Here is a 26361-nt window from a genome sequence, read left to right as displayed (position 1 = left end):
TGGAAGTGACGAGGATCCTCGTGTGAGCAGCCCGCACCCCGTTCAGTCATCGCAATTGCGAACTTGTCCAACTGCTCGTAACAATCGAGGCAACAACAGCTGAAGTGTAGGGATGCTCCCTGTCTCCTTGCGTCCAAAGAATCCTGATGTGGATCCATTTCAACTCGTGATGTCGACACCAAGGCCTCGGAGGGCAACAAATGTTGCGCCCGGCCATTAACCACCAAAGGGCTGGTTGATGATCCATGTGTGCATGAACGAAGGTCCAACGGAAGGTCGTACAACGAACCGCCTTTGTTTGTAGCATTGGGCTAATACTGCGACAAGCAGACTCCCGCCTGTGCTTCCACCCCAAGCACCCCTGGAGACTTTGTGGAGTCTTGGAGGGGGACTCCTGGCTAGACTGGGGGTTCTTTGGATGGTGAATTGTGGTGTTCGAAATGCACCGAGGAAGTTACCTGCATGGGCACGGCCGGTTGTATCGACATGGGACCAGGGGCTGCGTCCGCCAAAAGCGACCACGCTCGACAAATCAGGGCTGCTAGCAACACCCTTGTTGAATGCACTGCCCAGCACTTGGGCCAGGGCTAGGCGGTGGTCTCCAGGGGTAATGGAGCATGGAACATTGAATTGGCAGCCCTGGGGAGAGGGAATGCCCGACTTGGACGGACCAGCTGTATCACCAGAACCATTTTGAGGTTTGGTGAAGTTGGCTGCCTGCCGTTGCGGGCGTCGTAGAGCACACGCCGCCAGGTCCCCCGGCAACAGGCCAAGTATGATTGTCGTGCGTACGGGGTGCGAAACTCTCCGACACCAGCCATGAACTGGGACGCTGCGCTGCTAGTCGTTCGTAGCCAGCGTATTTGTCTGGCGAGAGACTTTTCATGTCTTGGCATGACGACGGCCACTGCATGTTGCTCACGCTCTCACAATTTCCCCATCTTCGATTCTTAAAGGGCCCGTCAGCTAAGCCACGAAAAAAACGAACCACCCCGTTTGTTCTTGTCGCTTGTCTTGGAAAACGAGGTACTAGTAACTACTCCGTACTGCTAATAAAGAATGTCAAATGCCCTGTCAACCGCACTTCGTATCAAACCAGGGTTCGGGGGCCTTTTTCACGTATCGTGGCCGTAGCAGCACGGACTGTTGAACAGGGCATATGTATGTACACATATTTACTCGGTGTATGTTTTGTGCGTGCCTGGATGGGCATGGAGGCGTTTTAGTTTGGCACCGTTGTTGACGACTATTGAGCTATCAGCTGGCCGCTCCTTCGGCTTGACCCGACAAGAAGAGGTACAACACCTTACCAGTTATACGAATAAAACCACGCCCTCAGTTGCACCGTGTACTCCAGAGACCGATTGTATGTATGTATGGAGTACTACTCGGTGCATTGGACATAGATCGAAATGCTCGGCAGGCTGAAATCCCTCAGGGCCTCTTCCAGCCATGATGAAGTGACAAGTAGTACTAGTTGAGCCTGCTGCTGTGCCGAGACAGGCGCACAATATAATACTCGGAGCAATCCGAGGTTGGCGACGGAGAACCCCAACTCGTGTATAATAGAACAGGGCAACCCGCGTAAAGACCATGGCACAAAGGGACTGATGGCAGTACGTGCTACACAGTAGTCACCATCGTGGCCCGTATCGCAATGCATGGCTGTGGCACCGCACTAGACGCAAGACTAGAGGATGCTGGATGGCAACATGGTGCCAAGATGGAGTCGGCGAGTACGCAGGGTGAGTGGGCTTTCAGACAGAGAGGGTGGAGGAGAATGGTGGCCGAATGGAGGACAAGAGAGGACGCGAGGATGAAGATGGAGGCCATGGCCCACGACGGTCCCAGACCAAGTCCAAGTGCAGCCTGGGCCGAAACCTTGATCATCAGCCGCCGCAGCAACAACGACATTGCGAATCGTATGTACTAGTAGTGGTATTTACTGTACATACTGGACTGAGTGTCTGCGACTTGCATCAATTCGAGTCTTGCGCTCTGCGTCTGCGTGTGCGGCGTGCTTCTCGCCTCTCGCCTCTCGCCGCCGCGTCTCGTCTATTTGGCACCAGGCCCCAAGGCCCCATGTTTCCCATCAATGATTGTTTCCGTCAAGTCAATGTTTTCCACCGGCAGCCCAGCAGCCAAGTGCCAGGCAGCCGGGTGCCAGATCCCATGGGCCTTGGCCGGGCCCAGCGCTGCCCCTGTCCCATCTCGCCCAATGCCACTAACTCGAGTGCGGCCAATCTCGCTCACCTTCCCTGTCTAGCGGCCCTTTGCCCTCCCACGCCCCTTGCCCACGCCCCCCCTTCCCCCACCCTCTCTCCCATCCACTGGCCACTGGCGCTGGTTGACTGGGCCCAGCGCCTTGTTCGCCCACTCAAGCCGTCGACCTAACATTGAATCGAATACAATCCGCCTGGCCTCCTGCCCGGTCTCTTCTCCCTCACCCAAGTCTTCCTCCATCTTCGCAACTTCACCTCCAGGCGGCTGCTTTACCGCGCTCTTTGCACATCTCATCCTCGCCAACTTGGTGCAATTCCAGCAGCACTTCTCGTCGAGAGCAGGCGCTGGTTTTGGCCGTCCACTCCTTTGTCGCCTTGATTTTGCCCTGCCTCTACAAGTTGGCTTCTGCACTCGGCTCCTGTGCCCTGCGTTTTTTGCATTCTTCCCACCAGGTTGGTTCACTTCCGCAGCAATCGCATGGTTGATCCTGATGCCCGTCGCGGTCGTTGGGCCGCGGCAACGCATCTCCTGTTTGTGCAATTCGACCCAAAGCGTGCTAATTTTGCAGTCTCGGGTTGTAGACTTAGTGCATATTCACATCTGTTATTTGCCTTAGCCGGAGTATTCTTCGTTCCCTCGTTTACGGTCTCGGTTTCAATTTCGACGCGAACGAGGCCCTTGTGCTCTCACCGAACAACCACGACCCTCCTATGACCTCCACGACGTCCTAAGTTGTCCATCGCTTCTCTTGCCGCAGCGCGGCCCAGGATAGATGGCAACTTCTCACAGCGTAGGGTGTGCGGCGCCTGATGCCCGCGCGTCGCCCACAAGCATGCATATCATCCAACCGCCATTTGACCATACTGTTGCTCCAAAACACGCCGCCTCGAGTGCGTTGGATCAGGATTTTTCGTTTCCCGCCGACTCGCGTCTTCCCAACCCGCCATTCGTATTTCCAGCTAGCCCAGCTTCCTCTTCGTCGCCACCCGTGTCCAGGCAGCGTCGACGACCAGTCTCCATGGTAGATCTTCAAAACAGGCCTCCAGTGTCTCCGACTGTAGAGTCGCCGAGCAGGGCTCATCGACCAGCAGCGCTTCCACAGTTTAGTTTCAACCCTGGCGCAGCCTTGTCAACAGGTCTTGAATCGACGACGGCCCTCAGTCCTCCAATTACACCAAATTCGGCCAGGGCCCTCCCATCCCCGTTACGGCCCGCCGGGCATGGACACCGACGTGGAGGGAGTGAGTTTGTGGGGGGCAGTATTCGAGACGGTAGCTCTATTGCGATCATGAGCACCAGCCCCATCAAATCGGAGAGTGGTTTCGCTTCTCCTGGACTTCAACCACCGCGTAGGGGCCATCGGCGTGGCGTCTCTGGCACGATATCCACCAACGAGCTACCTATACTCCATCCACAGCCCGACTTGTTAAGACCAAAGGGAAGCAGCGCGCCGAATAGCCCAACTGCATTCAATCCAAAGGAAGGTGCTCTTTTGCCTATAGACCACCAACCTCCTCCCCTCCCGGAGCCTGCCAATCCTATTGCGCCGCAGCCGTTCAACACGACCGAGAAGAACACAATCAGCAACCACTCTGTAACTATATCATCTTCTCTTCCAAGGCCGGAGCCCTCCCTGAGGCAATCGCGACCGGGGAGGGCTCGGGTTGGATTCTCGGACACTCTAGAGTTTATTCCCCGGCCACTGTCACTGATCTCTAGCGACACATCAAGTACAATGACGGCTCGCCCGGGGCATTCTGTGTCTGGCAGCATATCTTCCCTTGTTTCTGCTGCCTCTCCTGGAGGCCGCGAAAGTCCCGCGTCTCTTGCTCGAAGTCCTACTCGTGAGACAGTGGACTCCAGACCAAGCACAGCTGGTGCTATTTTGGAACGCACTACTGATTTTAAGGCTGCCAGCGGCGGAATTAGCACCTCTCCGAGACGACGAAACTCGATTCCAACACTGTTAGATATGGCCAACTCGCAGCCCACCAGTGCAACACCGCCTAGTCCGACAAAGACGCCCAAGAGGTGGTCTTTCTTTGGCTTGGAACCCTTCATGGGTTCCATGCCGTCATCTAAACAACGGTCCTGCAGTTCTAGTTCCTCAGAGTCCATCTCGAAGACCTGTCCTGGAGGACTGTCATCCGATCATGAATCTAGCTCGTCGGGTGATGAAGGCACTGTTGGGGACAGCTCTACTAGCACTACTAAAAAGGACCGCAAGAAGAGTAGCAAGAAGAAACGAGTGAAAGGTTGGGCTGGATCAATACTACCCCTTCGAAACAATAGAAAACGGCCAAAGATGCATGCAGTGCGCCCACCAACACCTCCGGCGTCGGTAGGTCCAGTTGCAGATGACGAGGACGAGAATGAGGACTGCGAAATTACACAAAAAGAAATGATATCCGCGCCAGCACCCCCTATCGTTACGGTAACTGAATCACCACCTCTGGAAGAACCAAGTGTCCCCCAACGACGGTCCGAGGAAGAGAGCTCGTACCCTATGATTGACTTGGATGCAGCTCTTGGTCCTTTCAATACGCCGTTGCCTCAAAATCCGGAGTGGGACGCAGCACAGCGAGCTGCTGGTATTGTAAACAAGCGCCGACTACACAGCGCACAGGGTTTGAAAGGGTTTAGCGGACCCGGTATGCACTATCATCGCCGGACAGAATCAGCGCCAGATCTGCCACCATTCGATCCAGGCCGCGCTGGCATTAGTCGGTTTGGTAGCAGCTCTACAATGGCAGACGTGTTTGAAGAGGAGGAAGAAGAACAAGGAGAAGAGGAGGAGGAGGGTGAAGACGACCTCAAGGAGGCCGAAGTTGCCCTGGATGAGGTCGGCACCCAAAAGAATGACGATTCAGACGGGGAGATAACACCACCCGCCACAGAGCTTGTCCCAGCAGACTCTTTGATTCTTGGTGTGGATGAGCTGGAAGCTGCGGCAGTTCGTCGCAAAGCAAGCTCTGGCACATGCAACACTGACCACTCAACTTCTGCCCATGCAGTTCGCGCAGAATGCTCCAGGACGTCGCTGCACGAAGACGTTATTAATGAAGAGCCTGTGCCTATGATTTTCCGTGGTGGTCCGGTCTTCCCGGGCTTACCAGCTGATCAACATGGGTCGACTTCGTCTTCTCCAAGAATGCCACCTGGACAACGAGATTTGTCGATGGTTGAGACAAATCAAGCAATGCCCACCAGTCCATACTCGACAAGTCATGCCTCATCTTATCCCTCACCAAGATCACCTATGTCCATCGACGCCCAGCGAATCTCTACTGCCCCCTCGTCCGTCACTGATGAGAACAGCTTCCATTCGCTGCTGATGGGCGAACCTGGTCCTGAGGTGCGGATTTCAGTTGACTACGATATTCCGTCGCTCACCTCAAGCAACTCGACAATGACTCGGGACAGCGCCTTCATACCCAGTGCACGCATGTCACAGCCAAGCCTCCGGGAGCAACGTCCATCGTCAGTTTCCTCGGCCGCTTTTGGACGCCGTCGATCAAGTCTTGTGTCACTGAGTCGACTCATCAGCAGCTCACACGGCGAGAGGAGTAAGCTTTCCATGGAAGTGACCTTGGATAATGAGACAGAAGGCAAAAGAAGTCGGTCAAAGAGCAGCAAGACAAGAAGGCTTGGGCGCATGATGCAATTTTGGAAGCCAAACAAGGAGTCGAGCCCAACCTGAATCACATTGGCCACGAAACAAGCCTTGCTATGCAAAGTCATGGACACAGCGAGAACATGCCAACTTTTTTTCACTTTGCATTACTTTGCAGCAGCGAACATGAAGAGAAAACTTGATGGGAAAAAGCAATTTAAAAAAAAGAGAGGAAAAGAAAATCATCATCAAATATTATTACGAATGAATATGGATTATCACGTACCTGCGCATTTTGCAATCACTGTATAATGTGTTGCGAAGAACGACATCTATTCAGCTTTTGACAGGTCCCACCTTGTGAGCAACAATTCTGATCAAGCGGTAAGACGTTGCAGGCGTCATTATCGAAAGCAACTGACTATGAGAATGGGCACGATATATCCGATATTGTACTCTTCTCAGATGGCACGTTGAAACGGAGTGCTGAGGATGAAAAGGGGGCATACAATCGACAGATTTGAATCCAAGCCGCCTCACACAGAAAGACATGGGGCATGTGGCGTTTGATGACTTTTGCATGAGCATTTGTTATTTTGAGCATGAACACATAGCATGTCTTTTCTTATCTGCTTTATCCCTTTCATGCATGTCTTAACGGGTAGAGGCGGGCAAGGAACCGAAGATTCAGGTACCACGATTTGAAAATAGTCGTGGTATTTGTTTGGCCTTGTGCCCAAGGGGGGGGTGGTATTTGTTATTTTATTTCCTTCCGTTGGACATATTTTGCATTGGGCGCGGGATCGAAGATGGCGCCGGGCAGGCGACGATGGGATATAAGAGGTAGATTTTTGGTAGAAATTGCGAAGCGGAGGTGTAAATGAATGATAACTACAATTTATACATTATGAATACTTTGTTTTTAATGTGACTGCTTTGCGCTACTTCGTGATTGCTTGCCTGTCCGATGACTGTGAATCATGTTGAGTCCCCCTTCAGATTGATGGATTACTAGGCGCTCGTCTTGTTCGTAGTTCCGCTGCGCAGTAGCATGCCCCAAAACGATGGATGAAATTGTATAGATTGAATCGTCGAATAATGGCCTACATGACAACCACAAACGAGCGTAGACATGGCCACCTCTAAGTGAACAATGGGACAGACGCAGCCCCAACACAACCAACAATTCGCAAGCACTATTGCCGATCCCTAAAAAACAAATATCCCATCACCCATAAAACGCCAAATACGCCAAATACGCCAGCGAATGAAAACTCATGCTCATCAAGTACTCTGCTCGCCTGCTATGAAAGGGTATATTTCCAAGGCAGAGCTCAAAAGAATCGCCTGGCCACGTCCGCAATGGTATTGCTCCAACTGTCGCCGCTCCCGCCGCTCCCGCCGTAGCCGCCACGGCCCGTGGAATTGCCATAGCCGTAGTCATCATATCCGCCATAGCTGCCATAGCTAGATCGTCGCTCCCACTGCATGCCGCCGTCACGGCCACGGGAGATGCTGGCGCCGCGGGTGTTGCCGCCAAAGTCGCCGGCCATGCGGACGGCGTCGCTGACGAGCCCAAAGGAGTCGCCCGAGGCGGCGCGGGAGGCCATGCCCATCATGCGCTCCAGAGACGGCGGGATGCGCAAGCCAAAGCGGGCAAGCAGGCCGGCCAATGCCCCCGTGGTGACGAGGGGCATGACCACCAGGAAAAAGACCTTCCACGGGTGGCGCTTGGCATAGTGGATGAGATCTCGGATGAGGCGTTTGAGCCGCTTGTACGCTCGCTGCATGAAGCCTTGCCGAGGGGACCGTTTGTAGTACGAGGACCGACTCCCTGCCGCATTGCGTGTTAGCGAAACAGGACCACCATGGGGTCAATGTGCGGCCAACGACTCACCACCACCACCACCAAAGTTGAAGAAGCTCGAGCGGCTGTTGTTGCCGACGCCGAAGAAGGAACCCCGCGACGAATTGTGCTTGTTGTAGTGGCTGTCGCCGGTTAGGCCGCCCAACAGAGCGCCGGCGATTGAGTTGGCGCCGCCGCCGCCGCCGCGGGTGCGAGAGCTTGATCGCGAGCGGGAACGGTGCTTCCTGCGCGACCGAGAAGCATCCCGGCGGTGTTTGGATGGGCGGGACATGCCGCCGGGGCCGATGGAGAGGCCATCGGTGAAGGGATCGAGAAAGCCCATTGCTGTATTGTGCCGGCTACGCAAAGATGCCAAGGGCGCAGGCAATTGCTCTGGATGGTAGATACCAAGGTAGGTAGGACTGGTAGCTCCGCGGGGAGGCTTAAATAGCTTGACGGCAACCTTAAACTGAGATGGTCAAGAGCGGCTGTTGTCCAACTTGCTCGTTTTGGAGGGCAATGCGACGGTGATTTCTTGCAGTGGGAGAGCAGAGCAGATCTGTGCTCAGGAGAAAGGTTGGATGCCCAGACCGCCGACGATGCGGGTTTGTGCAGGTTGCAGCTGCAGTCTGCAAGACAGAGAACAGAGGGCGAGCTTGGACAGTGTCAATCTCTGGAAGCGGGTCGGGGCTCAAGTGCTGATGATTGAAGCTGGGGCTGGGAAGGAACGATGGGGAAAATCGAGGGGCTGGTAGGCGCACAAGGTCAACCACAATATACAATATCGAACACCACAGATCAATTGCATATGTGTACTCCGTACTCTGTATTTCAAATTTCCGCAAGTCTGGGCTCCGATTCGGTACTACGCACTACATACTGCACACGATGCGTCGGCTGCTTCTCCAGCAACTCTGGATGTTCATCGGCCGGCCAAGCTCCTCTCTGCAAATGCATGGGGACATCTGCCTCGTCTATGCGATCGTCGACTGATGGGATGGATACATGCCCGGTGTGGAGTCTCAAATGCTCGACATTGGGTCAAATGCGGGCGACTGATGACCGGCAGGGGTTGACTGGGCCCTTTGTCGCCGTTTCTTGATTACTAGCGCAGTCATCAATCAGCATCATCCCGTCAACTGGCAGCGTTTGTTGTAGCGGTCTGCGATCATAGCGGCCCTCGCACCAATGTGGAAGGCATAAGCAGTTTGCAATAGGAGCAAGAGAGTTATTGCAAATCTGTCAACCACTATTCTCGCGCGCCCAATGATAGATGGGTCGTATTTGATTGCTAATAATACATATAGTTTATGTGCAGGCTGCATATATGGATACTCTTGTTGACTAATATCCGTCTGCTGAGTCCCAGTCGATGCTACATGATGCCAAATATTTTTCAACATGGTATGTTTATATCTGCCTGAGTGGGACAAGACGACCAAAATATATCCACCGTGCTAGCGAGCAATCTAGGCTTGCAACTTTCGGAAACACGTCGACCAAAGCCCGCATTAACTGGGAACCCGTTACCCAAGTATCCATCCAGTGATTACGACTGGATTCATCATTGATGCCCAAATTCAATAGTCGTGGAGAAACAAGGAGACCCGCACGCGCTCAAAACGCGGCTACCAGACGGCAGGTCCTCGAGATGACTCAACGCAAGCCCGCAATCTGTCCAACGGACGAAAACTTGGGAAGAAAAGTATCAGTCACATCAAGAAGAAATGCTACGGTATAGCGAGTGGGTCTCTGGTCTCTAGGACGCGACTGTTCGGGCAGAGATGCAGAGTCCAGTATGATGCTGAGCACGAGGTTTCATGTTAATAGTAGTAGCTGGCCTCGGGAAAGGAGGGGACATCTCGCGAGCCTCCGAACCAAGGTACCTGTCCTCGGCCAAAACTCTCTTTTGAATTTGCATTATAGAAACCATGGCCATGTTCCTTGTCAAGAGAGTGCGGCAGCGGCGAATCTGCCCTAGACAACTATTGGATCATGGGAGATGAAGCACAAAAATACTAGAGATATAAACTGCCTCGACTGAACAGATATGAGGTGCGAGGATGAGAATGGCTTCGATACAAGTGCTCTATCGTCGTTACTATTACGAGCCTAACTCCATATATCTCCCGAAAGTCTCCATCTTGAAAGAAATTGCACAGGACGGCAATGTAAGCTTGACAGGCTATATACAGATGCCTACGTCTATTGATACATACATATATTGATTACTATCCAGTGTTCCCTTTGGTATGTCACGGTTCTACGGTGTATTTGCAACCAGAGACCCGTGGCAATACACACAAACACACACTTATGTATATGATTCTAGAATTACCTTATCCAAGCTTAAAGTATCCTGGCTGCAGCTTTTGCCAGGCCTTGGTGGGATCATACTTGGCCTGAATGGACTTCAACCTCGCCAAATTGACCTCCCCGTAGCTCAAAAAGACATCTTGCTGCAGAGCCGCGTAGTTCTGGTACAGATATGGGTGGTCCAAGCCCTTTGCCTCGGCAGCTGCGGCGAAGCGAGTGGCCATGTTCTGGGCGGCGGTAATAATGCGCATGTCGTCGGCCTCGTTGGACCACGAGATGTCAATGTTGATCACTGCGCGTGGTCAGAAACAATGAAGGGCATGGCCACGGATCAAAGGAACAAACATACAGTTTAGGGGGCCTTGGCCGGCGAGACCCAGGGGATTACCGCCGTTTTTGGACATAAGCTTGGTCATGTCCGTAGAAATGGGCTGGAAAATCACCGAGGGGACAATCCCAGGTGTGTCCTTGATCTTTTCAACTTCATCCTGGTAGATGGCAACCATTTCGGACATCAAACCGGCATCGTTGCCAGTCGTGAGAGCCCAATAGGTTTGTCTGAGCACATTGTTAGTTGTCGCGTTGCAGGTCAAGCAATACGCTAAGACTCACCGGAAGCCGCCAGGGTTGCTGCTGTTGAATTCAAGGGTCAGGCCCGTCAGGTTGGTAACACGGAGCGTGTCTGCAACAGGTCCTTTGATTGAGGTAAAATTGTTCAAAATAGCCGGGTTGGGAGTGGGCTTTCCGTACTGAAGATCGGAAGCAATAACATACACGCCTTGGGACTGGACATAGGCATATGCAATAATGATCTGAGCGTACGGATCTTGCGGCGAGTTGATGGCCAAGTGGTAAAAGGCATTGTTTATAGCAGTCGCCGTTTCATTGGTGAGAAGGAAGGCCTGAGAGCCAGCCCACATATCACCTTGAGGATACGTCGCGAGGTCGAAGCGAGTCACGATACCAAAATTGTTTCCTCCACCACGAAGTGCCCAGTACAGGTCAGGGTAGGCACGGGGATTAACATGACGGATAGATCCGTCGGCGAACACAACCTGTCCAACGGTTAGTTGGCCAGGGCTTACACATGGACAAGACCGCAAAGACCGTCAGTCGACCTACCTGGAAGTTATTGACATTGTCACAAGACCAGCCATATCGGTTAGAAAAGAATGAAATGCCTCCGCCCAGAGTCAAGCCACCGACGCCAATAGCAGACACTCTGCCTCCAACGACCGTCAAGCCCATGGGCTGAAGCTTGGTGTAAACGTCGTACCATATATTTCCGGCGCCAACGGATGTCTGTTTCTTATCAGCAGAGACCACAACCCGGTTCAGGTTTCTCAGATCCAGCGTCAAGCCACCCTCAATGTTGGAGGCACCAGCAAAGGCGGCATGGCCACCGCTCTTGACGGCAAACTTGCACTGTGTCACACGAGACGTCAGCACAGCAAGCGACACGTCGACTGCCGCACCTGGTGTAAATCTACAGGCGGGACGAGTGAAGGCTTGTTGCTGTGACCAGTACCGTGACTCCTCGAATTCATAAGCCAAGCTATTGGGGTATGAAAGCTTTCCAGGCCGGCTGAAGGCTAAGAAGCCACACTACAGCGTGTATTAGCGGCCAGTCGCAGGTTTTCTGAGCGGCTTTACAAGACTCGGGCAAGTGCCTTACAGCTAGAGTACAGCCAAACTGGGGATCGAACGGCGCAACGTGGGTTCCATTCTGCTCTTGATAAGCCTCGATCTGTGCCTGAACCTCACTCAAGGTGAAGGTCGCGGCACTGACACCCAGCTGGGCTAGAAGCATGGCACCAAGACCCAGAAGCTGCATGCTGAAGCCAGATCAGGACAAGCTGGGGAGGTTGAGCTGCAGGTACTGTGCTGTCTTGGTAGGAGACACCTAGTTTGGCCTGCAGGATGGAGGAGATGGAGGGGCTCCTTCAGGGGTCGGAAAGTCTGGACGAAGTCGAAGAACGGCGTGGATGGCGAATTGATGGACGAGAATGGTCCAAGAGCTAAGTCACAAGATCGTCGTCCTTCTCCCCCCCGTCATGCTGGGGAGTCCTTGACGGGAATTGCGACACTTTATCATGTGTGTCGTTTCATGGATTGCATTGTGCATTTCGGGTAAGTAGATGGCCGCCGTTCTCTCTGTTACGTAGTGCAGCATGCCATGTTTGTTCCCGCAATTAGGGCCATTATGACCTAGCTTGAGGGAATATCAAGCCCAAGTAGACCGGAGCGTTTTCCCGGCTCGGTGTGGCGGCTGGCTGGGAGTTGATTGAAGATGGAGAAGCGGAGAAGACGGAAGATTGAAGGGGATGTGAAAGGTGGAGAGTGGATTGGCGGTGGATTGATTGACGGGCCGGGGGCGGGGCGGCGTCTCTCCCGCTAAGCACCCCGTTGAGGGCCCCCTGCACGTGCTAACATCAAGGACTTCAATCTTGACCACTAAAACATTTAAGGCTCCGTCTAGTCGATATCGAATCCTCCAAGGTTGCGCCCATCGATCCAAGTTGGGGAACTGCGCCGTCGACATGCATCAGAATAGACTCGACAAACGCCGGCAGACGCCTCAACAGGCCTAGGAGGGTTCCAACGGGGACCTGGACGGCACTGGAACACCCTTCTGTACCGCATGCCCATGTCCAGCCCGCATCATCATCGTCTCCCAAGCGAGGCACTGCAAGACACCCGTCCCGTCGCAAGAACTCGAGGCATGGGATCGGCTCAGGCGCCTTTCGGAAACTGCCCTTTGCACTGCCCATTATGGTGGCTTATCATGGCGTGTCGAGGGTGACCAAGGTCGCCCCCAAGTGGCTGCTGCTTACGGGGTACTCCTGAGTTTGCCGACTGACAATTCGGTCTTGGTTGTAAAACTCTCGACATGCTGCCCCCGGTGGCGCCTCGTATACCCCGGTTTTAACTGTCAAACTGCTCGCTTGGGTCACTTGCCGATGATGAGCAAAGCCTGTTGATATTCACTCGGGCTACTACTATACGCAAGTCGTCATGGAGTGCGTTCAGAGGCTTAAGATGAGGACACTTTTTCACAAGGCAATGCCGGAGCCATCCTTATCGTTATCACCTCTTTGTGATTTTTCCCATTGTGCCACAACAGCTGTTTTGTTGGCTCGAGGCCGCCAAAGTCTCAAATTCTGTTCCATCCGTCGATCCCATCCGGATAAGCCTCGAGCGATTCTCAGGGCTGGCTTGAGAAGGTTTGGAGGCGTCTCACGTTTTTCCTTTGGCTGTGGCAGCGATATGACATACAGTGGGACACAAAAGGCTATAACCAGGTCAAGTACCTGGCCATCCCGCTCTATACAATAATATACTGTAGTATATTAGTGTATACTTCTCGATGGGCGAATGCATTCTTCCATATATCTGTCCCGGACTGTATTCGTCATATCAGCCAAACCGTCGCTCTTCAGTCAATCCCCCCCCCCAAAACCTCATTCTGGAACCGACGGGCCTTATTCCATGTCAGCATTACATACCTCCCTGGTAAACTAATACGAGAATGGGAAAATCAGGGCATCTTGTGTCTCGAGGATTGCCGGTACGGCAGCCCCAACCAAGGACATGTCATTGGGTTTGCTTAGCATGCGACACGCCCTGTGATATGGCTGACGGAGGATGCCTTTACAAGGACAGTGAGATCCGTTGTCATCACGTGGATTGAGTCGATTCGAATTTGATATAACCCGGCCTGCTTCATGTTTTCTGAAGATTGCCTAGAGACATCATGAATGAATAGAGATTTGAATTACTGTAAATCGATCCACGGTGCGCGGATCCTGCCGCAAAGACTGCCTCGATGATGTCACAAAATGTCTCTCGAGAAGCCGACGAGGTACACTTCGCCCTCACCAGTCTCAATATCTAACCGAAATAGGCCTGAGGCCTCTGAAAAGGAATCTACTGAACTAACTCCTACACAGAGAGGTGTAATCGCATCTCTATGCGTCGGTACCGTCTTCGTCATAATGCGCACCGGCGCACGATGGTTCAAGAATCACAGAGTACCAGCTGAGATGGAAGACTTGTTCATGTACCTCGCCTTGGTGTCGTTTGCCATTACTTGCGCGCTCTACTACGCCACGATTGACACCTTCTTCAACGTCATGGCCATCGCCGCCGGGGAGATGAAGCCATATGCCAGTTTGGAGCACGACGTGCGCGTCATGCTCTACGAATTCTTCACGGTCCAGTTCTTCTTCTGGCTGACGCTCTGGTCCGTCAAGTGGAGCTTGTTGTTCACGTTCAAGAGACTCACAGACGGGTTGCCTCTGTACAACAGGATTTGGTGGGCGGTCCTTGTATTCTCCGTCTTGACCTTTATCGGATGCTGCATCAGCAACTTCACCAGTTGCTCGTCCATGCATGCTTGGTTTACGGCAGGGGAATGCGCGACGGCTCGGGATTCAAGGGCAAAGGACATTAGTCTGTGGTTCAGCCTCGGCGCAGACTTGGCGACCGACCTGTTGAGTAAGTTTGACTTGGGGCATTCTCCGGCTGGACTGTGATGAACTGACATGAAATAGTCATGGCTGTCCCAGTCCGTGTCATTTGGAACTTGAGAATCTCGCCTGTCGAGAAGATTAGTATTGGCGTCGTCTTCCTCGTCGGCATTCTTACCATGGCTACGGCCATTATCCGAAGCGTTTCGTTAGAGTCAAGCGTGTCGTCGGGACAAGTCAGCACAACGTGGCTCATACTGGTACGTCCATGTCGTCTTGTTGATTTCAACCGTTTGGATGCGCACAAACTGACCTTTTCCCACAGTGGGCTGGGATCGAGGGAGCTGTCGGTACGTGCACCCGTGGAAATTGAATGCTTTCTGCAGAAGTCGTCAACATGGCATATACTCACAATCTTAGCGATCATTGTTGGCTGCCTTCCGTCCTTTGCCATTTTCATCCGCGGTCGTGTCATTGCATCCCGCGCCCAACCGGACGGTAGTTCAAATATGAACCCATCTGGGTATCGCTCAAATGCCAGATCAAAAGAGCCGACGGGCAGCAGCAGGCGTTCTCAGAATGACCACCAAGTATGGGAGGTGTCCGATACAGCAAGCGACAAGAGCTTGGTTGAAGGGGGTATCATGGTTACAAGAAGTTGGAGCCAGAAATGGCAGAACTCGGGGGGAAGGACGAGGATGCACAAGGATGGGGAAATAGAACACGGATTGGATAGCATTGTTTGACTTGTCAAGGACTGGAAGATTCGGGGCGTTGGGATGAAAAAAAATTGGGATGCGGCCTTCATGTTGTCTTGATATGTAGTCCATGTCTGGACATTTGCAAGAACTAATTACCTACCTAAAGTACTTAAGCAGGTGCCTACCTAGGTAGGTACTTAATAGGTACTTAAGTTAAGTAGGTAGGTATCTTCAATGCTGGATGGGCACAAGTATGGAAGCAAAAAAGCCTACTCACTGGGCGACAAACTACCAGAGGTAGAAATTACTACCAGGCTTAATAAAATCCGTAGGCTATGTATTTTCATACACCCCCAAGTATAGGCCAAACATGTAGTGATTCGAGCTTGGATTCAACGTCAATTAACCACATGTCCAATTCCGCATCTTCTTGACTTGGACCAATGTAGGAGAATAGGCGCGGCAACTGAGAAACCTGAACTAGGTTGCGGGCTCATAACCCGGAGGTCGTACGATCGAAACGTACAATTGCTAATATTTTTGCGCCTCGTGGCCGTAGTGAGAGGCGTTCTCCATTTGTCTATTTCCTCTTTTTTTCCAAAACTTATCCGACGCAGAGGAGGGCTGTGGACACTTGGGGCTGTGGAATAGGCGTTTGGGCAACAACGACGGTCGGCGATGGAAGCACCAGGGTGTAGTATTTGGAACTTGAAAAAAAATGAGTTCTGTTGGTGTTATTTTGCGACAATGAGGTTTAAGTACGGTCTCAGGACCAAAGCGGGCGTTGTTGCTTTCGTTTTCTCTTCTTCTCTCTCGCAATGCCCTTATCTGAGCGGGTCGAATGAATGTCTGTGGCAGATTACTTACACATCAAAAAGTATCAATATTTTAATAGCGTATACCAAGGTATACACACAAGATTGGCGACGCTGACCACACGCCTGGTCTCGTGCCTTCCCGACCTTTGCTTCGCATAACACCAACCTTCCTAAAAATTCTGGTCTTCAATCGCTAGTGTGATCAAAAAATGAACAATGCGAGATTCAATCAATACACGACAGATCATGGTGAAGAAACCCAAAAATATTAGCAATTGTACGTTTCGATCGTACGACCTCCGGGTTATGAGCCCGGCGCGCTTCCACTGCGCCAAATTGCTTTCTGATTGTTGAAAGACGGTGCCATATTTTTACTTATATAGCTCAACACAAGCGAGTGGGTACCCACCTTCATTCGGGTTGCCCACCAACATTATTGGCTTAGCGAAGAGGGTTTACCCACAAGCGTACAATCGGTCTACCTCGGGATAATGGCTTTACTGGTCGTCTGTCGGTTTAAAGCTGTCGGGCGGGCAACTCTTTGGATTCCATGAGCTTTCGTGTCAAGCAAAATCCGTTCTCTTCCATTCTTTGTCGCCTCTCTTTGGTGGGAGGTAGCTTTTTACCGCTTTGCGTTTTCGTCTAGACCAGGATCCTCATATAGGGTAGTGTGGGAATACACGTACTACTCGTTTTAGAGTCGTGACGCTAGAAATCAAGATTGTCATATGCTATGTGGACATGAATACCTAGTACTAATTACTAGGCAATCATTCACATAAAGTCTCCAGTGTATTACTGGACTACACCGCAGGGGGTGATCATCCTGTCCCAGCGCAAGCATTGATCTAACTAAACCCAGGAACCAGCGATGGAACGAACATTTGTCTCGTTCCATTACACACTGAATAATGCATTCCGGGTGTCAAAATCTCCAGTGCCTTCTCCCGCCAGTACGAAAGGTAACTGGCAGCTTGTGCGTTCACCTTGGAGCAGCCGATTTCTACCATGCACTCCAGAGGTGAATTACTCCAGAGTCTTGGATGAGAAACATGCTGAAGCTCAGCACCCAAAACGGATAAAAGCGGGTCTGCTGCACTCAACGCGTCCAACTCCTGATGACAGACGCGACAACTTTTCTGAAGGTGACACGAACAATCTGAATGTTACAAATGGGAACCGGTTCGGGACCATACCATTTGCCAACAAGGCCATGTGCAGTGAGCCATGGCTCCGAAACCAAAGTCTGCAGAGAAGAAACAGCAGTCATTGATCTCCTTTTTCACCCCCAAAGCCGTCGATGGACTTGCTGTTCACCCCAAGCCGCAGACTGAAGCTCTCGCAGCAGACGCTGCCGTGAACCATGACGCCGAGTCTCCTCCTCGCAAGCGACCCCTTGAGGAGAACACCGACAACGGAAATGAAGGGCAGGAGAGGTCGTCGAAAAGGCCCAGAGGCGACGAGAATCACGTCAATGGAGAGAAGAGCACATTCATCGCCACGCGCAAGCCGACTAATTCTTCGGGTGCTGTAGCGGCACCCCGGGCTGGTCGCTATCTGTACAACGGCTCAAGAACTAAGCCTGCAACTCAATCGACACAAGATGATGACGACGAGGATGACCAAGTAAGAGATAGGAATCAAGATCTACATCGGCAATTTGTAAAGAAACTGGGTCACCCTGATGCCATGGCCCGGAGGTCAAGGGTGGCCCAAGATGAGGGGGCCGCAGGAGGCGAGGATGGCGATGCAGAAGATGCGGACGAAGACGAATCACCAGCGCCCGCAAAGGCAAAGAAGAAGGGCGCAAAGAGCGGCAAACTCACGCCCATGGAGATTCAGTTCCTAGACATCAAGAGAAAGCATCTGGATACGATTCTAATTGTCGAAGTCGGCTACAAGTTTCGATTCTTCGGAGAGGATGCCAGAACCGCGGCGAAGGAACTTGGCATCGTTTGCATACCTGGAAAAATGCGATATGATGAGCGTATGTACCAGAATATTATTGAAAGCTCCCGTGTGATCTCTTACCAACACCTTCGCAGATCCTTCCGAAGCACACCTCGATCGTTTCGCCTCAGCAAGCGTCCCTGTCCACAGACTCTCTGTTCACGCGAAGCGGCTTGTAGCAGCAGGACACAAAGTTGGCGTGGTTCGACAAATAGAAACCGCTGCACTGAAAAAAGCAGGCGACAATCGCAACACCCCATTCGTCCGAAAGCTGACCAATGTCTACACAAAAGGAACATATATTGACGAAGTTGGCGAGCTGGATCAACGAGCGGAAGGAGCGCCAGCCGGCGGCTATTTGCTTTGCATAACAGAGACCAAATCCAAAGGAAGCGGAACCGATGAAAAAGTAGACGTCGGCATACTAGCAGTCCAACCCGCAACTGGCGACATCATCCACGACAACTTCGAAGATGGATTCATGAGAAGCGAGATCGAAACGCGACTGCTGCATATCTCACCCTGTGAGTTCCTCATAGTGGGCGATCTCACCAAGGGAACCGACAAACTGGTTCAGCACCTATCAGGAAGCAGCACCAATGTCTTCGGCGACCGAAGTCGAGTAGAGCGGGTGCCTCGGCCACCCACAATGGCGGCAGAAGCCTACTCGCACGTCACGCAATTCTATGCCGACAAGCTCAAGGACACGTCGCAAAACGAGACCGCTAGTGCTCTACTTGACAAGGTGCTCAAGCTTCCCGAGCCAGTCACGATATGCTTGTCAGCCATGATCAACCACCTCAAGGAGTACGGGCTGGAACACATTTTTGATCTTACCAAGTATTTCCACAGCTTCACTACCCGGTCACACATGCTCGTCAACGGCACCACCCTCGAGAGCCTCGAGGTCTACCGCAACTCCACGGACCACGCAGAACGAGGCAGTCTCTTCTGGGCTCTAGACAAGACGCTCACCCGCTTCGGGCAGCGTCTTCTCCGAAAATGGGTCGGCCGTCCCCTGCTAGACCAAGACCGTCTCGACGAGAGACTCGCTGCTGTCGAGGAACTTCTCAACAAGCAATCCACAGCGCCGGTTGACGATCTCGAGAGACTCCTTGCCACAACCAAGACGGACCTCGAGCGCAGTCTCATTCGCATCTACTACGGGAAATGCACGCGTCCCGAACTCCTTTCCGTCCTGCACACCCTCCAAAAGATTGCCACGCACTACTCCTCCATCAAATCACCCTCCGGCAACCCCTTCTCGTCTCCTCTCCTCGCGACCTCCATCAACGCACTTCCCCAAATTCTCAACACAGTCGTGTCTTACCTCGAGAGAATCAACCTCGAAGCCGCTCGAAAGGACGACAAGTATGCCTTCTTCCGAGAAGACTATCAAACCGAAGACATTCAAGACCAGCAGATGGGCATTGCACACGTAGAGCATGAACTAGGCGAACATCTCAAAGTGGCCGCCGCGAAGCTGAAAAAGAAAAAGGTCGACTACGTGACAGTGGCAGGCATAGAATTCCTCATTGAAGTCCCCAACAGCGACATAAAAAATGTCCCTGCATCGTGGAGCAAAATCTCGGGCACCAAGAAAGTATCTCGTTTCCATACCCCCGAAGTAATGCGCATGATTAGCGAGCGAGATCAACACCGCGAAGCTCTCGCCGCCGCTTGCGACAAGGCATTCAAGGATTTACTCGCAGAGATATCATCCGACTACCAGCCACTTCGTGATGCCGTTTCATCACTCGCGTCACTCGATTGTCTCCTTTCCTTATCCAAGGTCGCCGCTCAGCCAGGATACAATAAACCAACCTTCTTACCATCTTCATCCGAGCCTACAGTGGCCATCACCCAAGGTCGGCATCCCATTGCAGAACATACCATCGAATCGGGCTACATCCCATTCAGCACCACCCTCGCCCATCCCTCGCCCCTGGCACACCTCATCACAGGTCCCAACATGGGCGGCAAATCATCCTACGTCCGCGCCCTCGCCCTCATCGTGCTCCTCGCACAGATCGGATCCTTCGTCCCCGCAGATGCCATCTCCCTCACGCTCTGTGATGCAATTCACACTCGTACCGGCGCAAGGGATAACCTCTTCGCAGGGGAATCTACATTCATGGTGGAAGTATCTGAAACAGCACGAATATTACGCTCTGCCACTCCACGGAGCCTGGTTATTCTCGACGAGCTTGGTCGCGGGACCAGCACTCACGATGGTGCCGCCATTGCTCAAGCAGTTTTGGAGCATGTAGCAACTGAGACGCGTTGCCTCACGCTATTCATCACGCATTACCAAAACCTGGCTAGAGTGGTGGAAGGCCTGCCTGGTGTTAGTAACCTGCACATGAGATTTAAAGCTGGCAAGGGGCCTGATGGTGATGAGGAGATCACGTTTCTCTATGAAGTGGGCGAAGGGGTTGCTCATCGATCCTATGGGTTGAATGTTGCGCGTCTTGCGCGGATTCCCAAAAAGGTCATTGATGTGGCGGCCAATAAATCTGGTGAGATGGAACTGGATATGAGGATGCGGCGCCTTAAAGGGGCCAGCCGAATGCTAGCTGAAGTAATGAGCGATGGACCAGATCAGCTAGAGCATTTGATTGCGAGTATTGAGCAGTTGTGAGGCATCACTGTGCGTGCAGATGTCGGAACTTGCAAGGCGGTTGCGGTATATAATTGTGAGCTATTCCGTCTTTTGACCTATACATGCCCTTGGAGCAGGTGCATCAATAGTAGTAGTATTGAGATCATAGAACTCCTAATGAAAGACAAGTGATAGCATCACTTGAGTGCAGACATTACCATGTATCTCCCAATTCAGGAGGTGTGCCCTCCTAGACTGTGTTTATACTTTATTTCCGCCGTTCACCCCTTTGACATATCGATATGATGCGTATTAACCTCATGCAGTAACCCAGAAATTGACGTGGTATCGAGATTGAATAAGGATTTGAAAAGAGCGACGGCACAAGAGGACTTCAGACTTCATTCAGCGCGGAGACGCCGTATAAGCCGGTAAGAAGATAGTATGAATGCCGCTGTTGATATGGATGGATACCCCATAATGAATTGGTGAACGTCCCGTGCATTAATTTTCGCCGCTTTATATAACAGTGCATTTCTCTGGAGAAGACCAGTAAAAAACCCAAGAACCGAAATGTATGTCCATGATACCGTAAAATCGATGCTCGACCCAGTTTCACCCATAAGATAATGATGCTGAAGGCATTGGTGATGCATATTCGTGCGTCGCTCACAAGTCCAACGTCTCGGTACTCGCCCATACTTCATTTTCTGTGAAGCTAGTTTGCTTACACTCTCCGGTTGCTACGTTGGCCATCATATCGCTGTAATGGCTCTCCATTTTGATGCTGCAACTCGTGGTGGCGTGGTCTTCTTGGTTGTTCGCTGCTGCTTGATTGTAATCGCCGCTGCGACTTATTGGTTGTAAACCGAAAGAAGAGAGTGTTTGAGATGGCCCTGTAGCACTGTATGAGCCGAAAACCGGTCGATCCTGAGCGAAAAGCGGATTTGATTCAGAGATATGCAGGTATTGGGGGTTTCCGGTCCCATTAACCATCTCCCCATGTCCAGGGCTTTGATGCCGTTCCGGTTTCGGTTGCAGAAGACTGTTCGAATTGAAGCGAAACATGTAGTTCCCTGAACTACCGACATTGTTGCAAGATAAAAATGGCAGCCTGGAGGAATAGTTGTATATCGATGGGTCGTTCATAGTAAAAGATGTGGCTTCGGGTTGGCCAACTGAAATTATTGAATGTCAATAAATGGCAAGTAATTGAAAAAAAAAAAAAAACCGACATGGCAACCCACCAAAGTTCGTGTGTCCACCATAGTTCTCATAAACACTCCCTTGTATCCTTGGGCGCTGTATATTTCTTGCTGGAAATAAGCGAGACGATACGTCCCTAGACGAAGGCGTCGGGGATATGAGCGGCGAGTGAGACACACGGTCATGGGGAAACAAGCCGATTCGATTGCGTATGTCAGGTCTACCAATTCTAAGTATAAAAAAATATCAAGCAGAATATTGATTGCCTGTACCTTTGGTCCTGGCGTGACGGGGTTGTGAACATGCGATCACCGTAGAGTCCTGAACACTCAGCAGCTGCAAAGTTTCGATTTTTAGGGAGGCTTACCAGAAACTCCATCATCATCGTTGTCGCGGAAGACATCGTTTCCATGTCTAAGAGAGGTCGTGCTTGCAGCAATCGGCAAGATGCTGTCACCGTTGCTCTCTTCTGGAGACGCCTTGACTTTGGATTGACCATTTCGACGGCCAGGCCGTCTGCTAGCACGGCGAGGCACGTTGACTGATATTTCGGCGAGCGCTTGTGACCGCTTTCGTTTAGGTCTTACCGTCTTTTTAGGGGTCTGGAACTGTTAGTACCATGTATGGCGACGACGTGGGGTCTGTTGTGTGAATAGAAGACTACCTCTTCCTCCTGACCAGGAATAGGTGAGGAACTGTCATAGACCCCCTTGACCCTCTCGACCTCTAGATCTGGCGTCATGACAACCTGGGTAGGTTCAATTCCCTCGGAAATATGTTTCATCTTCTCAATTACCGAATTGGGTTTACGTTGATTTCGAGTTCGTTTCATATCGTCATTTGCAAGGTCCATTTTGCCCATGCCCGGCCAAACTTGGCCCTTGAGTGACAGCATGTCACCGCTGGCAAACTCTTCATCCACCTCCGCATCAATTTCAGAGGGGAAAAATCCAGGAAAGAGAGGATAATCTTGGGCCATATCGTCTTGTTCAGCTTTCACCTTCGTCTTGTTGGAGCCTCGCTTGGACTTCCGTCTAGACTAATCACTGGGTCAGTGCTTCTGCTCAATACACACTGCGACAAGGACAGTTACTAACCTTCAATATCACTGATGGAGTTGAATCTCGAGTGCGGCTGGTCTTTGCTGCTTCTTTCTTCTGTTTTGCCTTCATTCTCTCCACAAGAAGCGCCTCGATTCCATTAGCTTTGTACCAACTTTCATACTGCTGCAAGGTCATAGATGCCGCGATATCCTGGTGGGACTTGAGTTTGGTTTGTGTCTCATGGTGCAGATGCCCCTTGGAGGCGATGTGTGTGAGTAAATGCGATACGTCCGAGAAGCGGGGTGCCTCTGGGCAAACTGTGCAAAGGAGCGGGATGTTCTTGTTAATTGAAACCGGTGTACAATCTCTCGTGGACTCGAGAGAGGACTCCATATCCTAGGTGTGAAAAGTTAGACTTGAACAAATCCGAGGTGGCAAGAGAATCATGACATGCCGGGCCCGAAGTCGGCACCAACGATGCGATCCCCGGCTCCAACTCTTGACAGGAGTGTTCAGTACTGAAGTCAGGTGTGGTTCAATGAACAAGAAAGCAGCAACCAAAAGGACGTGCAGCCCAATCTGAATTACAGGAGCAAAGAAGCAATAGGTGATAGCGGAATTGAGAAAAGAGCAAGTGGAGAGACCTGAGGTACGGAGATGTTCTGACACAGGCAGGGAAGAGTAAAGTAAACAACCAGCCAAACATGACAACCAGTCCGTAGCAGAAGCGAAGGCGGCTGTGGGCAGGAAATATCATCGTACGCTCTTACCGTTTGCATGAATGCCATAATTGGCATTCTGTGTCTTCCATCCATGGCAAACCCAGAGGAGGAAGCTGCGATCCGATAGCGCGAGGTTACCCCTATGATTGGAGTCTGGAAGTTCCAATATGGTGGGAGTTGATGCCAAACATATCAAGTAGAAGCTTATAGGACCTTATTTGACGGAGAATAACTGTGCAATATGAAGGAGCAGGATAATGTGACCCGTGGACAAGGTGGCGAGCAATTTGAGGCCAATTTTAGAAGCGTGTCGAAGAGTGGTGGTTGGTAGAACTGCGTCGAGAGGCTCATGCCCTAACATTCACGTTGAACGGCCTGCTCCTTCCCTATCGGCCATCCTGAGTGTTTACCAGTTCAATGACATGATTTGCCAGCTGGCAAAATGTATGGTACATCTGCGCGGAGACACTCGGGCGAGGCATCACCAGGTGAACTGAGAACGAATCAGCTTAAAGTTTAGACGAGATATAGCCACATTTGACCAAAAACAAGAACAGCTCTCCAAAATTCTATGTCGTAGTCGGTAAATTTCACATCGTCAACATTTTTATTGGGGCTTGCTTCGGTTGGCCTTGGCATTCAGCCGGGCACACTTGCCCGCGAAAGAGTAAGATAAAGATGGTAGGTTTCTCACAAGGCTCTTTTCCTGAATAGCACGAAGTGTTTAAAAAGTAGACGTGATGGAATACTAAGATGTGACTGAAGTTTTATTTCTTGTCTTCGTAGTCTGGACTGGGTGCACCAGTTTGCAGTGCCCCAAAGGCTCCAGCTATTTACCTACCTAGAAAAACAATTAGTAGACCTGTACGTGCTACGTACAGTTCGTCACCTAAGGTTTGGTTGAATCTACGCCATGGCGCATGTCTGAAGGACTTTACGGGGCAATCTCCATAGGGAGGGGATATGCCCCTGAAAAACCAACATATTTCATTCTCCTCTCGCCTTGTATCCTAGCTATCACGGGGAGGTGTCTTTAGCAGGTTATTAGATGGCAAGAGGGTGAGACGCGGCAATAGTTGAGAATCATGACCGGCTGTCGTTGTTTGTTTGTGGAGGGTGGAGGGCTTGAACCAGCGACCTCATCTATTAGACCCAACGCATTTTGCAACAATGGCCTCGGGCATGCAGTAAACCGGGTTCACCGGCACCATCCCAGGGTATTGCAAGAGACTGAGGCCGGCAAGGCCGAAACATGTGTGCCAAACATCTACCATATCACCAGGGCGATCCGAAAGGCCGCCATTTTCGGAATCCTGGCTGCTCAAGATGAAGGTAATGAGGGCATCACGGTCGATCCAATGTGTCCGCTTGAGGATAGCTAGACTGGCTAGAACCCACCAACTGTAACAGACATCCTCCTTCTTTTCAGGGCGGCCGTTAAAACCGCCGCTCGGGGTCTGTCGCTCGCTAAGCCAGCTTCCGAGCTTCTCCTCATCTACCACGTCCAGCCTATTGGCAATGCTCAGAGCAGCCAGGCAGGTCAGGATCTGGCCCGAATGCGACTCCGCACCAGGCTTTGCGCCGTATCCGCCATCAAAATTCGCACAGCTTTGAATGTGTGACACCGCCTTGTCAAGATTGATACGAGATAGGGCACCGAGGAGCGATAGCGCGTTCAACGCACCGTAGAGAAATCGGGTGTCCTCCTCACCCCACTCATCGCCATAAAAGCTGCCGGTATTGGAATCCTGCAAGTCTGCAATATCTGTTCTCACGTTAGAGCGATACCTAGACACTCGAGGCTTTGGGGTCACTTACACTTTTCAACCTTGGCTTTGCCATGTCCCCGCGCATCGAGATCATCCAAGGCGTCGACCATTGCTAAAATCTGCACAGCACTTACTGTGGACAGCATGTGAGCATCGTGTCCTGGGGCGGCGCCAAATCCCCCATTTTCGTGTTGGCATGAGAACACAAAATCAATCGTTTCTTGCCGGGGGAGGGCGTCGGGTTGTCCAAGCAGGTGAAGGGCAACAAGGCCCCAGTAAACACCATTAAGCCGCAAATGCTCGGTCAGCCAATAGTCCAGCTCATCCTTCTTGGTATCAAGACTCTGCACATATTTCACATGTGCCTGCACGGCAAGGGCCAGGCTCTCTGTGGTTGTGCCTTCGTGAACCATGGTGCTGGGCAACAAGAGAAGTTGAAGCTGTTGTGGATCAGAGAAATTTGAGGCAGCAGACAACCCGAGAACTGCCCTTGCGGCAAGCTTAGGTAATCAAGTCAAACGACTGATGAGAGTTTGGGAGCATTCTGCTTTGCCACGCAAGTTCACCGGAGGATTGATAGAAAGCAACGGGCATACCGCTTTTATTTCTTCCACAAAGTAGAAAAGAAATGAAAATGAATTCGGAAAGAGGGGGATGCGTACTCAATTACCTGACTACTTTACATACTCCGTGCTTCCTTTGAGAGGTATGTAGGTACCTACCTACTTAGGTACTTAAGTACTTAAGAAGGTAGGTACATACTCCGTAAGGGCTCGTACTCTGCATACCTACTTAGGTACCTAACTTAAGTACTTAGCGTCTGGCATTGTTACTAAAGTTAAGTACTTAGACCTAGGTACGTAGTAGAAACAGCGCCTTCTTACTTGATAGGTTTATGTCTGGTATTTAACTGCTTAAGCAGAATACAACCAAAGATAAAAAGTATTTGACCAGACCAGACACCTCGATACCGTGTTCTATACTATGATATACTGTTATAGTATCTTTGTGCATATGTACTTCTTGTTGGGCAAGAATATTCCACCACAGTGACCAACACGACAATGACAGGATGAGTAAACG

At 51.5% G+C, this 26361-nt stretch overlaps 7 protein-coding genes and 1 non-coding gene across 8 annotated transcripts; 3 read left to right on the top strand and 5 right to left on the bottom strand.

Moving 5' to 3' along the window:
* Positions 1-3055: 3055 nt before the first annotated feature.
* G6M90_00g011990 (uncharacterized protein) lies at positions 3056-5923 on the top strand (the record flags this gene model as incomplete). The annotated part of the gene is made up of 1 exon (XM_014693837.1): positions 3056-5923. One exon carries the CDS (start codon positions 3056-3058, stop codon positions 5921-5923), a length of 2868 nt encoding a protein of 955 aa, XP_014549323.1.
* Positions 5924-7170: 1247 nt separating this feature from the next.
* Positions 7171-8025, bottom strand: G6M90_00g011980 (uncharacterized protein; the record flags this gene model as incomplete). Its single annotated transcript, XM_014693838.1, has 2 exons — positions 7171-7670; positions 7734-8025. The coding sequence occupies 2 exons, from the start codon at positions 8023-8025 to the stop codon at positions 7171-7173; spliced, it is 792 nt and encodes a 263-aa protein (XP_014549324.1).
* Positions 8026-10021: 1996 nt separating this feature from the next.
* sol5 (Bifunctional solanapyrone synthase) lies at positions 10022-11832 on the bottom strand (the record flags this gene model as incomplete). Its single annotated transcript, XM_014693839.1, has 5 exons — positions 10022-10290; positions 10348-10556; positions 10611-11053; positions 11121-11603; positions 11674-11832. The coding sequence occupies 5 exons, from the start codon at positions 11830-11832 to the stop codon at positions 10022-10024; spliced, it is 1563 nt and encodes a 520-aa protein (XP_014549325.1).
* Positions 11833-13837: 2005 nt separating this feature from the next.
* G6M90_00g011960 (uncharacterized protein) lies at positions 13838-15213 on the top strand (the record flags this gene model as incomplete). The annotated part of the gene is made up of 4 exons (XM_066129720.1): positions 13838-14495; positions 14552-14727; positions 14793-14817; positions 14888-15213. The coding sequence occupies 4 exons, from the start codon at positions 13838-13840 to the stop codon at positions 15211-15213; spliced, it is 1185 nt and encodes a 394-aa protein (XP_065985905.1).
* Positions 15214-16255: 1042 nt separating this feature from the next.
* On the bottom strand, positions 16256-16327 carry G6M90_tRNA00000008. Its single transcript has one exon. It is a non-coding gene; the product is annotated as a tRNA-Met (tRNA).
* An 886-nt stretch (positions 16328-17213) lies between these two features.
* Positions 17214-20577, top strand: MSH3 (DNA mismatch repair protein; the record flags this gene model as incomplete). Its single annotated transcript, XM_014693841.1, has 2 exons — positions 17214-17973; positions 18032-20577. 2 exons carry the CDS (start codon positions 17214-17216, stop codon positions 20575-20577), a joined length of 3306 nt encoding a protein of 1101 aa, XP_014549327.1.
* Positions 20578-22097: 1520 nt separating this feature from the next.
* On the bottom strand, positions 22098-22982 carry G6M90_00g011940 (uncharacterized protein; the record flags this gene model as incomplete). Its single annotated transcript, XM_014693842.2, has 3 exons — positions 22098-22346; positions 22409-22783; positions 22842-22982. 3 exons carry the CDS (start codon positions 22980-22982, stop codon positions 22098-22100), a joined length of 765 nt encoding a protein of 254 aa, XP_014549328.2.
* A 1666-nt stretch (positions 22983-24648) lies between these two features.
* On the bottom strand, positions 24649-25691 carry RABGGTB (Geranylgeranyl transferase type-2 subunit beta; the record flags this gene model as incomplete). The annotated part of the gene is made up of 2 exons (XM_014693843.1): positions 24649-25274; positions 25328-25691. 2 exons carry the CDS (start codon positions 25689-25691, stop codon positions 24649-24651), a joined length of 990 nt encoding a protein of 329 aa, XP_014549329.1.
* Between the last annotated feature and the right edge of the window lie 670 nt (positions 25692-26361).

Source organism: Metarhizium brunneum, chromosome 1, assembly GCF_013426205.1.
Source record: "Metarhizium brunneum chromosome 1, complete sequence".
Classification (NCBI taxonomy): Eukaryota; Fungi; Ascomycota; class Sordariomycetes; order Hypocreales; family Clavicipitaceae; genus Metarhizium; species Metarhizium brunneum.
This window is presented reverse-complemented; position numbering and strand designations above follow the sequence as displayed.